At 38.4% G+C, this 15,638-nt stretch overlaps 1 protein-coding gene across 1 annotated transcript; it reads left to right on the forward strand.

The window, feature by feature from the left end:
- Positions 1 to 973: 973 nt before the first annotated feature.
- On the forward strand, positions 974 to 14,112 carry QRSL1 (glutaminyl-tRNA synthase (glutamine-hydrolyzing)-like 1). The gene is made up of 9 exons (XM_010082345.1): positions 974 to 1,068; positions 2,513 to 2,609; positions 4,357 to 4,533; positions 7,329 to 7,504; positions 7,630 to 7,742; positions 9,277 to 9,469; positions 9,865 to 9,982; positions 12,958 to 13,163; positions 13,623 to 14,112. Exons 1-9 carry the CDS (start codon positions 1,059 to 1,061, stop codon positions 13,832 to 13,834), a joined length of 1,302 nt encoding a protein of 433 aa, XP_010080647.1. The 5' UTR covers positions 974 to 1,058; the 3' UTR covers positions 13,835 to 14,112.
- Positions 14,113 to 15,638: the final 1,526 nt, after the last annotated feature.

Genomic DNA, 15,638 nt, shown 5'->3' on the forward strand with positions numbered 1-15,638 from the left:
AACCTGAGGGACATGTATTCAGGTAAAAAAATCAAAGGTAAAACGTAGAGCAAATCAAGCAACCGGTGCGGATTAAATGGGCTCTGTGCTTCTTGAACAGCACTGCTATTGGTTGCCTTTTCTCTCCCTCAGTAGTTTGTGTTGAATTGGTAGTCAGCAGTTACCATGCACAGGAGGATGCACTGGTCAAGCATCCTGCTCAGCCTATCAGGCTTTAAATTAAGAAAGCAAATGAAAATAAAGTAACTTTGTTAATTGCAGTTATGGCGAACAGAACAGCATTAAATCCTGTCATCTGCAGCATTTAGAGGATGACCATCCTCATTTTCCTTTGCATTTCATGGAAGACAGAAAAGGGAAATTTTCACCTAATAGGGTACTTGTTTCCTCTCCTGGGTGACAGTTGCTGTTCTCTGACAGCTTAAGAAAATTGCCAGCCAGGGTGTTTTACTTCCTGACATAGTAATTTTAAATTATTTTTTTTGCTGAGTGGTGGATAATCGATCACATAGGGAAGACTTTCTCTCCTTCAGTGATTTGATTAGATCAAATCTACTGTGCATATCAGGTAGGCAGAATTTATGGATCCCAGCCTAGGGATGGAGTAGATTTAGGCAGCACCTATGGCTGAAATAAGCCGTAAGGGTCACATTTGAAGAGGTAAGCACTCCTTCGGGATAGCTAACCTATGTGAAAGCAGCTGCCTTTCTTGCAGGCTTAGACACATTTTCAGAGCTGTGCTCTGCAGGGTCAAGTCTGGTCTGGGCCGAATGCTCGATGCTGGAGTTAGAATGGAAGATGGTTCTTGAAAATGTAACTGACAATTGTCAAATGCTAAGTGGATGTAGCATTCTTGTTTCCAATAAACACCCAAAGGGACATGTAAAATAAATTGTAATGATGAGAAGACTATACATATAGCACTCTTTGTGTTAATCGCTGTTGTCTTTGCAATAATACCTAATGCAGGTCGGCAGCTGGGTGTTTTAGATGGAATTCCTATTGCAGTAAAAGACAACTTTAATACAGCTGGCATTGAGACAACATGTGCGTCAAACATGCTAAAAGGTACAGTAGACCTTTTAAAGTAAAATCAGGTCTCATTTCAGAGCTCTTACTCTTCTCTTTAGAGGGATTATGGAGTGGAGTCATCCAGAAATGAAATATTTTTGAAAAATGAGCTGAAGTAATTTGAGAAGATATGTTTATCTAATTTCTGGTATTACAGATGTGTGTTTTTCATGTGTAAGCACATTATCTTCTTAATTTGTGTGTTGTTAAAAGCGCGTATCCATAATGTTTGTTGTAACCTATATACTAAAATATAATTGTTCTAGAGTTCACATTTTGCTTCGCGTTACTTTTAGGTCTACAGGAAAGCAGTCAGTACTGTTTGCTGCTGTTCTGTATAGCAAAATTCAAAGACTTTTTTTTATTTTAATTTTTATTCTACTGATAATTTTTGACTTAAGTAGTTTTTTGTATGGCTGTAGGAACTAACACTTCTTTTCTCTATATTGTTGATATACAGACATGTTCTATAAGGCTTTTAAAATTTTTTTAAAATTTCCTAGGTTCATTGTGTCTATTAACATACCATGAACATTTTCAAGTTGTTAGAATGTTTTCATAGTAAAAGCGAAGGTAGAAAACATTTCTTATATCTGTTTTGCTCTGCACAAAGTAAAACTGAAAAGTTTTGTAGAAGATACTCAAGTAAATTAGCAGAACCCAAAGTGGATTATGGGTTTTTTTAATGGCAGAAGAAACAAAATATGACTTTGCCATTTAAAAAAGTGTTATATTACCTGAGGTGCTTTTCCTTAAAGCATATTCTCAGACCCATTGTGATTTATTGCAAAATCATGACTGAGAGTATTTAGGAGTGCTGTTGTCCTTGTTATTTCCGTTGAGGATGGGGGTGAAGAAACCACTGTCGATATAAAGGGATTGGTTTGGGTTACTACATAGGATCTCATTTAAGTGTTGTGGGCCTCATCCTAGTTTATGTAAGGTCTGAGTGGTCAAGGGCACACATGTTTGATCACAGGATAGCCAGTTAATATTTCAGCTCATGGTTAACCATATGCTCCTTTATCTCATATGGTAATAGGAGATAATTCAAGATAGCTTAGCACTCATCTGTAAAGAGCTGTTTCTCATTTCTTCTAATTTTAGACAGTTCTTGCAAATTGGCTGAATGCAGTAATTTGCTACCCTTGTGGTAACTTGTTTGTGTGGAGTCTTAGCTCCATGCTCTAGAAATGCATAATCCAGAATTACTTGTTTGTAAGTTGTGGAGGAAAAAAAGGCGTTGCAAACAATATGGCATCTGGTTTACTTTTGGTAAATTTTGGAAATTAGTCATGTTATCTTGAAGCAAAATTTTGGCACTGTGAACTGGCAATTCTTATGCACAAATAATGACAACTTCAAAGTGTTCAGAGAAGCTCCTTCTAAAAATCAGCTGTATCTCACCAATCACTGTCTTAATTGTTCTGATTGTTTTCAGGTTATATTTCTCCTTACAATGCTACAGTAGTTCAGAAATTACTGGATCAAGGAGCTGTGCTTTTAGGAAAAACAAACCTAGATGAATTTGCCATGGGGTGAGTGATGTTTATTATTTTTAATGTGTGATTGCACAGTAAATAGAGTACACACCATCTGTTCCAATCTACCTGTAATCCTTAACTCCTCTTTTTGTGAAGTTAGAAAATAATGAATATTTACCCCTGAAGAGGGTGTATTTCTCCCTGAGCATTTATACTGTTGTGTAAGTGATAGAAATGCTGAGGTTTATGAACAGTGTTTGACTACAGCTGTGTTTGGTGGTACAGCCGTTGCAGAAGGCCAAGGACAAGTAGACTTCTTCCAGATCCAGTAGTGCGTTAGTAGAATTGGTTACAACACCAGTTAATTGCTGCCTTTTTCTCTCTCCTTACTGGGTGGTTTTTCCCCTTAGCTGATTATTATGATGTCCCTGGTGGCAGTCACTGCTTCTGTCAGTCAGCCACTGGAGTAAATCGTATGAGTACTCCCTGATTTGCTGCAAACAGGCTAATCTGGAGCAACAGTTTAAATTGTCCAAGCTAATGTTAGTGACTTTTTGTCAGGAGCATGTTGGAAAATTATTTTGCAGATTGATTCTCCAGCAAATAGGTGAAGGCAGCCAAGCTATAGCAGGGAACAGCACTGGGCCGTTAGGATCAGGAGTCTCTGTCACCACAGCTGCTGGGTCTGGATAGGAATGTCTGGGACCTCAGTTACCTATGAGAAACAATAAGTGTTGTGTTCTGGTTTTGTTTTTATTTTACCTAAACCAGAGACAGAGGTTTGATTGGGAATTCACATGGATGGAGTGGAAATACTTTGACTGTGTTGTTTGATAAAGTCATTTCTGTGTCAAAGAGACACTCTTCAGAAGAAGAGCAGGGAGAAAGCATGGAAAAAACCTGATTATGCAATGTTACAACTGGTCTAAGCTCATTAAAGCACAGGATTCTCTTAAAAAGGCTTGTCCCACCCATGGCCTCTCATCTGTGTGTTTGTGTGGTCTCTCATGCCAGTAGCAGCACGGCTGCACCATGAGCTTGATCAGGGAGCTGAGCCAGCTCAAAAGTAATGATGTCTCAATAAGGTTAGTTTTCAACTGCTGTGTCAACTGCCCACTCTGATGATTTGGCTAATGCCACTGGCACCCTGGAGCCAGGGGGAACATGTGGTGGAGGTTGCAAGGAAGGAGGAACTTGTGCCCTCCCCGTGGGCCCACTTGTGGTGGCAGCTTGCACTTAGGTGACCACAGGCTGACTGAAACCAGTTTCTGAGAAGACAGTCTAGGCTCTGAACAACCGAACTGTGGCGTCAGTCAAGGGCTACAGAGTAATAGTGTGTTATTTACAGAGAAGTGTTTGTTCCTGCTATTGCAGGGCTTTTTCAGCCCCTCTGGCAGCATGGTTTTCCACAAGACTGTGGTCATCTTCTTTAGCCTTTTCCAAATTCAGGGTTAGGAAACCAGAAGACATTTGTTTTGAAGCAGACGTGCAGCTTTACTGTTATGTAGTTTAAATCAGTTTTATGCTTTTGTGATTATGTTCTTTTCAGTTGTGTCAGCAGAAGTTAGAAGGAGGTACAAGTTCAGGTTCTGTGTCAGAAAGGGATGAAGATCTATTAACTTTACAGTTCTGTGTAACATTGTTGAAGTTGACTGCATGAGGATTTAGGTATGCCAGTCTTCTTGTGTTGAAATGGAATTTGCTAGGATGAAGGACAAGGAATTGGGTAAAGAAAAAAATCTTGGTGAATGTAGTGTCATCTGTCACTTCTGTCTGTGTTTGTTGTGTCTGACTATCTTAGATCTGGGAGTACGGATGGGGTATTTGGACCAGTCAGAAATCCCTGGAGTTATTCAAGACAATACAAGAAAAAATCTGTCCCAAAATCCCATTCTGAGGACGAAGAGTCTAACTGGGTAATAACGGGAGGGAGCTCAGGAGGCAGTGCGGCTGCTGTGTCATCTTTTACGTGTTTTGCGTAAGAGGCTTTTTAAAATTGTTTTTTATTAAGTGTCTCAAAATATATTGCAAGGTTTTAATATTATAGTTTTATCATGATCTAGTTTGAAATGGGAGGGTTATTTGCATTGGCAAGAATTTATTTCAGCATCCCTAGTTTATTTGTGGCATATCATGAAGCCAGAATGAATCACAGAATGTTAGAGATTGGAAGGGACCTCGAAAGATCATCTAGTCCAATCCCCCTGCCGGAGCAGGAACACCTAGATCAGATCACACAGGAACGCATCCAGGTGGGCTTTGAATGTCTCCAGAGAAGGAGACTCCACAACCTCTCTGGGCAGCCTGTTCCAGTGCTCTGTCACCCTCACCATGAAGAAGTTTTTTCTCATATTCAAGTGGAACCTCCTGTGTTCCAGCTTGAACCCATTGCCCCTTGTCCTATCACTGGGTGTCACAGAGAAGAGCCTGGCCCTTTACGTATTTATAAACATTGATTAGGTCACCCCTCAGTCTCCTCTTTTCCAAGCTAAAGAGACCCAGCTCCCTCAGCCTTTCCTCATAAAGGGAGATGCTCCATTCCCTTCATCATCTTTGTGGCTCTGCGCTGGACTCTCTCCAGCAGTTCCCTGTCCCTCTTGAACTGAGGGGCCCAGAACTGGACACAATATTCCAGATGCGGTCTCACCAGGGCAGAGTAGAGGGGAAGGAGAACCTCTCTGGAGGCAGGCATTTGCCATGTAGGCAAATTTAGGCTTATTCATTTTGAGTGGTATTCAGCATACTGGTATGACCGCTTTGCACTGCGTGAAATAAAATTATAATGGCAGTAATGGAACAACAGTTTTATTGTTATTTCCACCCGCTCTCTTAAAATTAACATGGGATTTGTGACACATCCTCTTCCTTAGTAAGTGCATTACAGAAATACATGCTGAAAATGTGATTCAGCAAATGAGGAGATCCCTTAATTTGTAACAGTATAATAATCTTTCTTCCCCTACGTTGTTTTTATAGCAGAGTTATGTAATAATACATGAGATTTGTGATCTAAAAGCCTTCAAATCCCTGACTTAACGAAAGGATACACGGATACTCACTACACAGATACTTACAAACCTGTCTGTTTTAAAAAGTTTTTTGGTGTTTGTTATTTTTTAAAAGGAATTTAAATAATCTGGAAATTTTTTTACAACAATTATTATCTTCATAGAATAGCAACACACTATTTAAGAAATCAGTTGTCTATACTGTCTGCCCCATCCAACTGTTAAAAGACATGTGATCGTTAAAACTTTACACCTTTTGTTTTGTACAGTTTTTAGAGCTATATTTATAGAAGATTATTTCAGTTGTGGTCTTTACTGGAAGGTGTTTAAGAATGCTCTTTAGTTACTGTGTACTTGTTTACCCATAGACTATATTATAAACTTCTTATTTTATTGTTAAAATATTTTTGTTAATGTTGTTTACGGCTTTTTAAAAAAATATGTTTTTATATACAAAACCCAATTTATTATTTTTTTAATTACAGCTCTCTTCATCTTATAGCCCTTTGCTAGGATGCAGTCTACTCAACATTTTAATACTGTTGAAACTGAACTCAGTGCAGCCATTCCCAAGGACTGCTGGTCCTTGTCCTGAGCCAAAATGGCCTGATCCTGATAGGGTCTGGCACCTTCTCTTATGTTGCTGGACATGCTGAACTCCTGTTCTGCAGTGCTCAGCACTTTGGCAGATCAGGGAGATTTTTCATCCAGCTATTTTATTGCCTATAACCTATTGTATATCCACTCTATTTGTTTCCTTCAAGCATCAGGAATGCTGCCAGTCTTTGTCTTTTCAATTTGAGATTTGGATGTACAGAAATGCTACAAAAATGGGGATGTTTTATATCAACACAAAAGCTTTGAAAATATTCCACTTCAGTGAAGTAGAATTGGTTCAGCCATCTCAGGAACAGATGCCTATGGGAAAAGTCACATACCCACTTCAATAAAAATTATAGCTCTTAGTGAAGTTTAATTTATTTTTGACAAAGATTTGGATGAAAGCTGTTTCATTTTTTAGATAGTGCCTGAGTTAAAATTATTAAAAACAAGAGAAGAGCTCGTTTCATTTCAATATGAATTTCCAATTCCATTACAATTTTTGAAATAAAAATTTCAGTTTAGAAAGAATAAGGTTTTGCCTGTGAAAGAATAAAAAAAAAGGAAGTAAAAAAAAAAACAAAACCAACTGTATTCTAAAATGCACCTAAGCTATTCTAAACTAGAATTTTTGATGCTATGCTTTGTAGGTTTGGAAATGGGAAAAATATCCTAGTCTTTGAAAAGTATGCCCTATTATTAGGAGCAAAAAGCATACTGTGTTGCTGTTGATTTGTATACTGGAAAATGCTGCTTCATAGTGTACTGGCTACTGAATAAATAAGGTATCAGTGTCTGAAAATTGTACACTGCCTCATGTGAGACATATCTTTTGGAGTCTGCAGAACTGGAACAGACCAACAGAGAAGGCAGAAGTAGAGATTTAGGGTCATATTCAGGTGGTCTAAATTCTGCCTATTTACTTCTGCTTTGTGGGGAGAACTGGGCTCTCATGACAACTAATTCAGAGGCCCTAAGAAAAATAAGAGAACAGATTAAAAAAATAGGAGATACAGGGAGGAGACTGAAATTTAGGCTTTGTGATTATGAATTCTAATCTGGAAGAATTCAAATGTTTTTAAATCCATGCATCTTAAAGCCATACACTTATTATTTTGAAATGTTCTGAATTATTTTACTAATAACAATCCTTTTGAAACCATAGAGCTTTAGGGTCAGACACAGGAGGATCTACCAGAAACCCTGCTGCTCACTGTGGTGTAGTAGGTTTAAAGCCAACATATGGACTGATCTCTCGCCATGGTCTCATTCCTCTAGTGAACTCCATGGATGTGCCAGGAATCCTAACCAGATGTGTGGATGACGCAGCCGTTGTGTTAGGTATTACTGCTTCATATGCCTTTGTATACAATGTATCTTTGTTTACAGCATTGTCTCAAAACAAATTGAATTCTGGTTGCCCAATATACATTTTTCTGTTCTTCATAACTCACGTTGTATTACAGGTTCGCTTGCTGGACATGATCCTAAAGACTCTACCACAATTCAGGACAACTTTAAGCCATTTGAACTACCCAATTTGACGGATGTCAGCAAGCTCTCAATAGGAATTCCAAAGGTAACATTTAAATCATGTCAACAATTGTGGACAGGAACAGCAAATAGGACACCTTACAGAAAATTACTTCTCTTGCACACCACCTTGCTGTGTCTCATGATTTGAAACAGTGAAGACTGTATGAGCAGCTCCTGGAAAAGAGCAGTATGTGCTCTGTTGCCTTTGCAGGTGATTTGGAGTGAGCAAATGCTAATGCTTCATCTAAAATATGTGTCATTGTTGTGGGAAGCACTGTCAGGAAGTTCCAAGGGAAATGGGAAACTTCCATTCTTGGTTCTGTCTGTCGCTCTTTCACCAGTCACCTGTATAACCTCAAACAGGTTGCTCTTGGTGCCCTCTCATACAGTGAGGTTAGTACTGGTTTGTCCAGTGCTTTGAGATACTTGTCTAAATGACACTGTGTTAATATGAAGCAGAATTTTAAAGACAGTTGAGAGGCACAAGGACCTGTAATTCACAGAGCTCTAACAGAGATTGAAAAACAACTGTAATCTGTCTTTGGATGTATGCAGTTCAATCATGTTTGTGACTATAAGGGTACTTGCAATTTCAGCACAACATTTGGGATTTCAGCCTGTGTTTAACTTGGTAAAGACCCTACTTTCAAGAGACAATGTGAATAACATTTATTTGTTTGATTCTCAGTATTTGAGCCTGTGTTAGAACAGGTGTACTAAAATATTTAGTTTGGTAAACAGAGATGTCCACTAACCATTTATTCAAGATCTGTGAAATGCAAAAAATTGTATGCCTAGAAAATTAATTATCTGCATACTGTTTAGATTTTGATAAAGCTAAAATAGTGGTATTGCTTAATTATTCATATCCTTTGGACAGTTGTTTTCTACTGCTACAGATTATCCTAAAGATATACATGCATGTATTAAACGAGAGTCATAGGTACTCAAAAATCAGACAGTGTTACGACCCTGATATTGTGGGTTAGAACTAAAGCAAGTGTATTCAAAAATAGAGAATTTCCATATAATATGTTTAACTTAAGCTACTTTACTGTTTAAGAGCTGTCTAGGTCTTCTCCCAACCCCTTGATTGTAGTTTTTCTTTGGTAGGTTGTTACATTTGTTTCACTGGGGCATGCCAGTTGCTGCTGATATGTTGTGGCCATAATTCTTTTGATCTTTCCTACTCATGGCAGCCCTAGTGTTGGGATTTAAACCTGAAGAGTTTCTACACATGAACTGCAGAGTGGTGCAGTATAGTCTTCATGAATAGACAAAACAAGTGGATAACTAGGCAATTTCTCTTTCAGAAGAAACTGATGAAGTTCCACAGTCTGCAAGGTGTGGATTGATCCTACTGAGATGAACATAATATTAAGAAGACTAAATCCTGTTAATTTAATACTGCTTCATTGTATAATACTTAGTAGATGAAAGAAGCTTTAATAAGTACTTTAAATCATATAGTGGTGAGGTAATAGTTTCAATGTATTTTCAACAAGAAGTATTTGCATTTTGGTTGCCATTAAAGTAAACTGGTATGTAAAATCAATGCTCCTTTTTTTTTCTCTAAGGAATATCATGCACCAGGACTTTCTAGTGAAATTCTATCTCTCTGGTCAAAGGCTGCTGACCTCTTTAAGAATGCAGGTGCTAAAGTAACTGAAGTGAGTCTGCCACACACTCGTTACTCAATTGTCTGCTATCATGTGCTGTGCACAGCAGAAGTGGCATCAAATATGGCCAGATTTGATGGACTGGAATATGGTAAGGCCGTAACTTTGTTCTCAGACAATAGAAACATTTCTGGATGGTATTTAAAGATATTAGTTTTAATAGACATGCTTTTAATGGTTGAATGTTTGGTGTTATTTCTCCAAGATGGAATAAAGACACTGGCCAAATAAAGATGAGTAAATAAATATATATTTTAATATATTTCACTTCTGTGGGTGTCTTTCACATGTGGGTGTCTGGGCTTAAAATCTGTTTAAAATTTCTGGAATAAAACAGGAATATGCTTTGTTGTTTTTCCAGAATAGTAGCATGCCAGAGTGCAGCAAACAGTTGCCTATTGTATTACTATATGTAACATTACCTTATGTTGTTAAATCTCAAGGATTACAAAAAATATTAATTTCCAAATTGCTTTTTCTTTTCAGGACACCGTTCTGACATGAACAAGTCCACAGAAAGTATGTATGCTGCAACACGAAGAGAAGGCTTTAATGATGTTGTAAGAGGAAGAATTCTATCAGGAAACTATTTCCTCTTGAAACAGTAAGCAGAAAATCTTGAAACTCAGATTTGCCAAAATAACAATTTTTTAAGCAAATGGTGATTAATTGTTCATCATGACATGAAAAAAATTCATCTGTACGCTAGTAGCTACTTGCATTATTATTATTATTGCTTTAACTATATAATACCTAGTGAACTGTTAATAAGGAATGAAAAAGTTTTCTCTTAGTCTTACCAGCAAGTCTCCTGAACTAAATAAGTAAAACAACTTAGCAATTTTTATTTTTTTTCCCCTGCTGGAGTATTAGTTGCACCCATTAGTTAAATTAAGCAAAAATTTGTCCTACAGTGTGACATTGAAATCATATTGAAGCCATTAGGGTCATAGTGTTAAAAGTTCTATAGCTGTTAATCTCATTAAAACTGCATGGAAAAACTGCTGGTACATTTTAGTGAGGTCTTATAGTGAAAGCCAGAAGATACAGCAATTAAATTAACTATAGCTCTTTGCCCAAGTATACATGGAAAGGGAGGCACTGGCAAAGGTAGTGAATTTACATCTTCAGAGAAGACAGGGTGTTATCCAGCTCATGTAGAGAAGCTGGTACATGGATCAATGTGACTTTTTTTTCTTAGTTTACAGTCCTTATCCAACAGTCCTAATTTGTGTTAGTAAAAGTGCTGGTTTTCTCCATCTTAATTGGTACAGATACTAACAGAAATATTAGTCATGTAATCATTCTCAAAGCAAGTGCACTACAGAAAGAGCTCTGTCAGCAAGAATATTCATCAGATGTGACTTCTAGTTGCTCTCAGAGATGGGAATGTTGTCAGTCAGTATGTAACAACCAGCTTTTATCGAATGCTGATATTCCTGATAAGTGTACTCCTTCTTGTTACAACTGTCCACATCAGCTTTCCTAAGGCTGCATTAAAATTCATGTAGATCATCCTTCTATGAAGCAATATACAATTCACTTGGATCAAGATTGAGCAGGAGAGTCCTGCTCCTGTCCACCGTAAATTACTTTTAAAGAACAGAACCCAAGTTTTGGAAAGTATTCTTAGCATAAATAGTAGAGAAAAAATATGTCTCTCCTGCAAGTGTTGCATTTTACAGATTATTTTTATCTTGCTTTTGAAATCTGTAAAATAACTAGGTGATTGTTCAGGAAGTTCTGTTTAATATCTTTATCAATTATCTGAACAAGGGGATCGAGTGCACCCTCACTAAGTTTGCAGATGACACCAACCTGGGTTGGAGTGGTGATCTGCTTGCGGCTAGAAAGGCTCTGCAGAGGGATCTGCATTGATGGGCCAAGACCAATTGTATGAGGTTCAATAAAGCCAAGTGCTGGGTCCTGCATTTGGGTCACAACAACCCCCTGCAATGCTACAGGCTTGGGGGAGAGTGGCTGGAAAGCTGTCTGGTGGAAAATGATCTGGGGGCGTTGGTCAACAGCCGGCTGAATACAGGACAACAGTATGCTTGGGTGGCCAAGAAGGCGAACAGCATGCCGGCTTGTACTGGAAATAGTGTGGCCAGCAGGACTAGGGAAATCATCCCCCTGTACTCGGCACTGGGGAGGCTGCTGAATACTGTGTTCAGTTTTGGGCCCCTCACTACAAGAAAGACATTGAGGTGCTGGAGTGTGTCCAACGAAGGGCAACAAAGCTGGTGAAGGGTCTAGAGCACAAGTTTTGTGAGGAGCGGCTGAGGGAGCTGGGGTTGTTAAGTCTGGAGAAAAGGAGGCTGAGAAGAGACCTTATCACTCTCTAAAACTACCTGAAAGGAGGTTGTAGCGAGGTGGGTGTTGGTCTCTTCTCACAAGTAACAAGCGGTAGGAGAAGAGGAAACAACCTCAAGTTGTGCCAGGGGAGGTTTAGATGGGATATTAGGAAAAATTTATTCACGAAAAGGGTTGTCAAGCGTTGGAACAGGCTGCCCAGGGAAGTGGTGGAGTCATTGGAGGTATTTAAAAGATGTGTAGATGTGGCACTTGGGGACTTTTTGAAGTTGACAGCTAGGATGATTTCAGAAATGATTGTAGAAAAAGGGCTAATTCCCATGATGAAATTTCTTAACTTGAATCTGCTGCCTGTTATTGATTATAACAATTTTCATTGCAGTTTTTCAGAAAGTTAAATCTTTAGAGTACTATAACAAAGTGGATTTTGGGCAGTTTCAATTGTTTTATCTACAAACACTCTAGCTTGTAGCAGTTGTTCATACCCCCCTCCCTTTTTTTTTCATAGCTGTGGTTTTAGGTCGCACTTACTTTTGAAACTGAACTTCTCTGAATTTAAGGATTCCACATTTACCAGTTCTGCATAGGAAGTTAAAAGGAACAATAGACATAAAGCTGACTAATTTGTTTCTGCTTCAGAATTGGGTAAATACAGTTTAGAAATGCATAGACCACATGTTTGCGTGAGAAAAAAAGGCTAGGGAAAAAAAATATCATAGAATCATAGTAGTATTCTACAGAGAAGTATACTACAAACACATACAGAGGTTTAAGTCCATTTGGAGTCCTCCGTTGATGATGGGACTTGTTCACATGCATCTTGCTGGATTGAGTCCTACATGATTAATGCCTGTTGTCCAAGCCTGCTTGGTTCAGTATAAACAATACTGATAAAATGTTTCTAGGCTTTGTTGTTCTGCCCTGCAGTGAAGTTCAGCACACAGTTTAGTCTCAGAATGGACATAAAAGTATTGGTTTTGTTTTGGTTTTTTTTTAGTTAATTATTGTAAACTAGGGTTTTGTTTTCCCTTCACCTTTCTTCAGCAGTATGCCCTCATCTCTTCCTTCTCTGACAGCTTCATTGCTATGAGAACATAAACACCGTGTTTGATGACTATGCTTCTGGTATATCAAAAACTCAAGTACTAGTGTTAGTCTTGTAACCAAAAGGAATTCTGGGCTTGTCTTTTCTACAGTAACTAAGAAATTAAGTTCTGTATTTTTGGAATTAAAGTGTCAGGCCCTCACGTCCATATTTCTTTCTAGGAACTATGAGAATTACTTTATCAAGGCACAGAAAGTCAGACGTCTCATTGCCAATGACTTTGTGAAGGTTTTTGGGAGTGGTGTTGATATTTTACTCACTCCTACCACTCTGAGTGATGCAGTACCGTATATGGAATTCATCAAAGAAGACAACAGAACCCGCAGCACACAAGACGACATCTTAACACAGGCTGCAAACATGGCTGGTGAGTAGGGACAGGAATTCAGCTGTTCTCCTCTGCCTAGTAATTTTTAATGCCCATGCATTTCAGCTCTTTAGCATCTTCTTTAGAATCAAGATAACCAGGTATAAGGATAGTTTGTTTATTAAAAGCTTTGAAATGTAAGACTAGATTTTTAAAGTGGGTCACCTTGGAGCTGAGTGCAGGCTGCAGATTAAGATGAATCCATTCAAGTTCCAGAGACTGAAATCTCCTTCTAAGGTGAGTTGATTATATTTCAGAGGATGCTGACTCCTTAAATAATTCTAATTCATTCTTCTGATCACCTAACAGTATCCTTAGTTCATTGACTCAAATTATGTTAACTAGTCTTTATCCTCTGCATAATTTTTTTTTCTGGTTCTCTTAGAATTATTACAAAAATTACTCCAACTGGATTTGTTTAATAGTAAGTCTTTGCATATGTATCTTTTTTTCTTTCAGGGCTGCCAGCCATAAATGTTCCTGCAGCTCTTTCAGAGAGAGGCTTGCCAGTTGGGCTTCAGTTCATTGGGCGATCATTCCAGGAGAAGCAGCTTCTCACTGTAGCCAAATGGTTTGAAAAACAAGTAAAATTCCCAATGATCCAGCTGGAAGAAGTGAAGAGGCATGACCATGATGTCTTTCAGCATCAGAAATCTGCTTCTTTTTCGTAACATGGGACTTGCTAGTCAGCTAAAGTAAGAAAGCAGTGGGGATGGTGTAAAAATGTATTCCTGCAGTTAGTTCTCTTTTGCAGAAATAATAATCCAGTATAAGAAGACCATATGCACTAATGCTGGATGGAATCATGACAGCTTGTGACTACGTAATTAAGGCAAAGTGAATCATTGAGTAAAGATGTCTGTGTTATTAAGAACCATTTCTAACTGGTATTAAAAACACCAAGTTGAAATTATGTATCTTATGCCTGTGGAGCTGCTTTTTTCCATCCCCAGAGGGTGTGTAAAGGTATCTGGCCCATCAAAGAACTAACCTGAACTTTCGTGTGAAAATTGCATGGTTGGTAGAGGGCTTGGTTTCCTTCTGGAGCGTAGACTTTCGTAACAGCCACAACCAGACAAGCTGTAATGGAACAAAGGTATCAAGGATCTGTACACCAACAGGTCAACAGGTAAATACAAAAGGAATCAGGGGAATAACATATAGATAGTTCGTTTAAAAAAAAAAAACAAACAAAAAAAAAACCAAAAAACCAAACAAATCCTACTTCTAGCAAACTCATGCAGGAGGTGAAGTAACCTCCAGGTTTACAAATCATGCAGATTACTCTGGTTACATCCATTGTAAGACCAATTAATTCCACATTTCTTCTGGAAAAAGATGCCTAGTAGTCCTTGAGTAGTTATTTTATTCTTCCTTTGTCACTGTTCTTTGTAATCAGCACTTAATTTCTTTCTCACTAAGTATTCATTTTATCTTCTTCACTTAGTAGCTGAGACCCATCTTTGAATTAAGGTTGTAAAGACCTGAAAACAAAACTCCTGGGTAGATACTTAAATTTCTGGTCTATTGGATTCAAGGCAGCCCCAGCAAGGCTTCTGCCCTGCTCCCATTCCCAGCTGTTCCGCATTTTTGGGGGCCATATACCTGATGTTCTTTCTGCCCTCCCCTGTCTAATGCTGGAATTTTGCCAGGCCAGAGGTGAGAGCTTGGGAACTAGCATGGTCAAGCAGCTTCAGGATGTAAGCAAGAGTTACTGAAGTTTTGCAAGAAGATACCTAAGAGACTTTTGCTGTCTTCCTATTAGAAAATCATTTTGAAGTGGTTGACTCTGGGGCCCTCAGCAGTTCCTGAAGTAGCTTAACACCTCACCTTACCTGTAGATATAGCAGTTGTGAGAGGTATTTCTGAGCAGAGCTTTGTGCAGCTGCTCCCTCTGCCAAATCATGGCTCCAGAGTTACAAACAGTAAAGTTTCTATGGTGGATAATTAGACTCTCAAACCCCCTTGTTACAGAAGTAAAGGAGTTCCAGGGAGCCGGAAGGTCTGGGGATTAAAAAAAAAAAAAAAAAAAAAAAAGGAAGAACAACATTTTGTACAGCTGCCTTGAAAAACAATTTGCTGAAATGATAGTGTTGAAAGTTTTATGGCTTTGCAGCAGAGCTACACCAGGGGGTAGGTGTAACCTTAGCACACAATGAGCTAACATAATTACAGTGTTTCCTGAAGGAGACAAAAGCTAGAGCTTTAGCAGTCGAGCAACCTGCTTAAATGTTTAGGGGTGCAAATTTTTTTCTTCAGGTAAGGAGAAACTGTAAGAACCTTGTATAGTTGAAAAGGTCTTTTTGAGAAGAAAATTAGAGCTTTTGCTGTAAGATGTTTTTAAATACAACTGCAATTCGATGTTGCAGTTTATGCAGTTTCGGTATATCTTTTCTCTCACAAAATTTAACCTGACAGCTGCTACTTCTTTATTCCTGCATTTCTCAGTTTTCAGTCATTGGGCACTCAATAGTT

This window comes from Pterocles gutturalis, unplaced genomic scaffold (assembly GCF_000699245.1).
Source record: "Pterocles gutturalis isolate BGI_N339 unplaced genomic scaffold, ASM69924v1 scaffold24604, whole genome shotgun sequence".
Classification (NCBI taxonomy): Eukaryota; Metazoa; Chordata; class Aves; order Pterocliformes; family Pteroclidae; genus Pterocles; species Pterocles gutturalis.

Bases quoted from the DNA above. Each gene is read 5' to 3' on its own strand.
- QRSL1 (XM_010082345.1), top strand. The intron at 9,470-9,864 runs GTAAGGCCGTAA...TTTTCTTTTCAG, and splicing joins ATTTGATGGACTGGAATATG to GACACCGTTCTGACATGAAC. The intron at 13,164-13,622 runs GTGAGTAGGGAC...TTTTTCTTTCAG, and splicing joins ACAGGCTGCAAACATGGCTG to GGCTGCCAGCCATAAATGTT.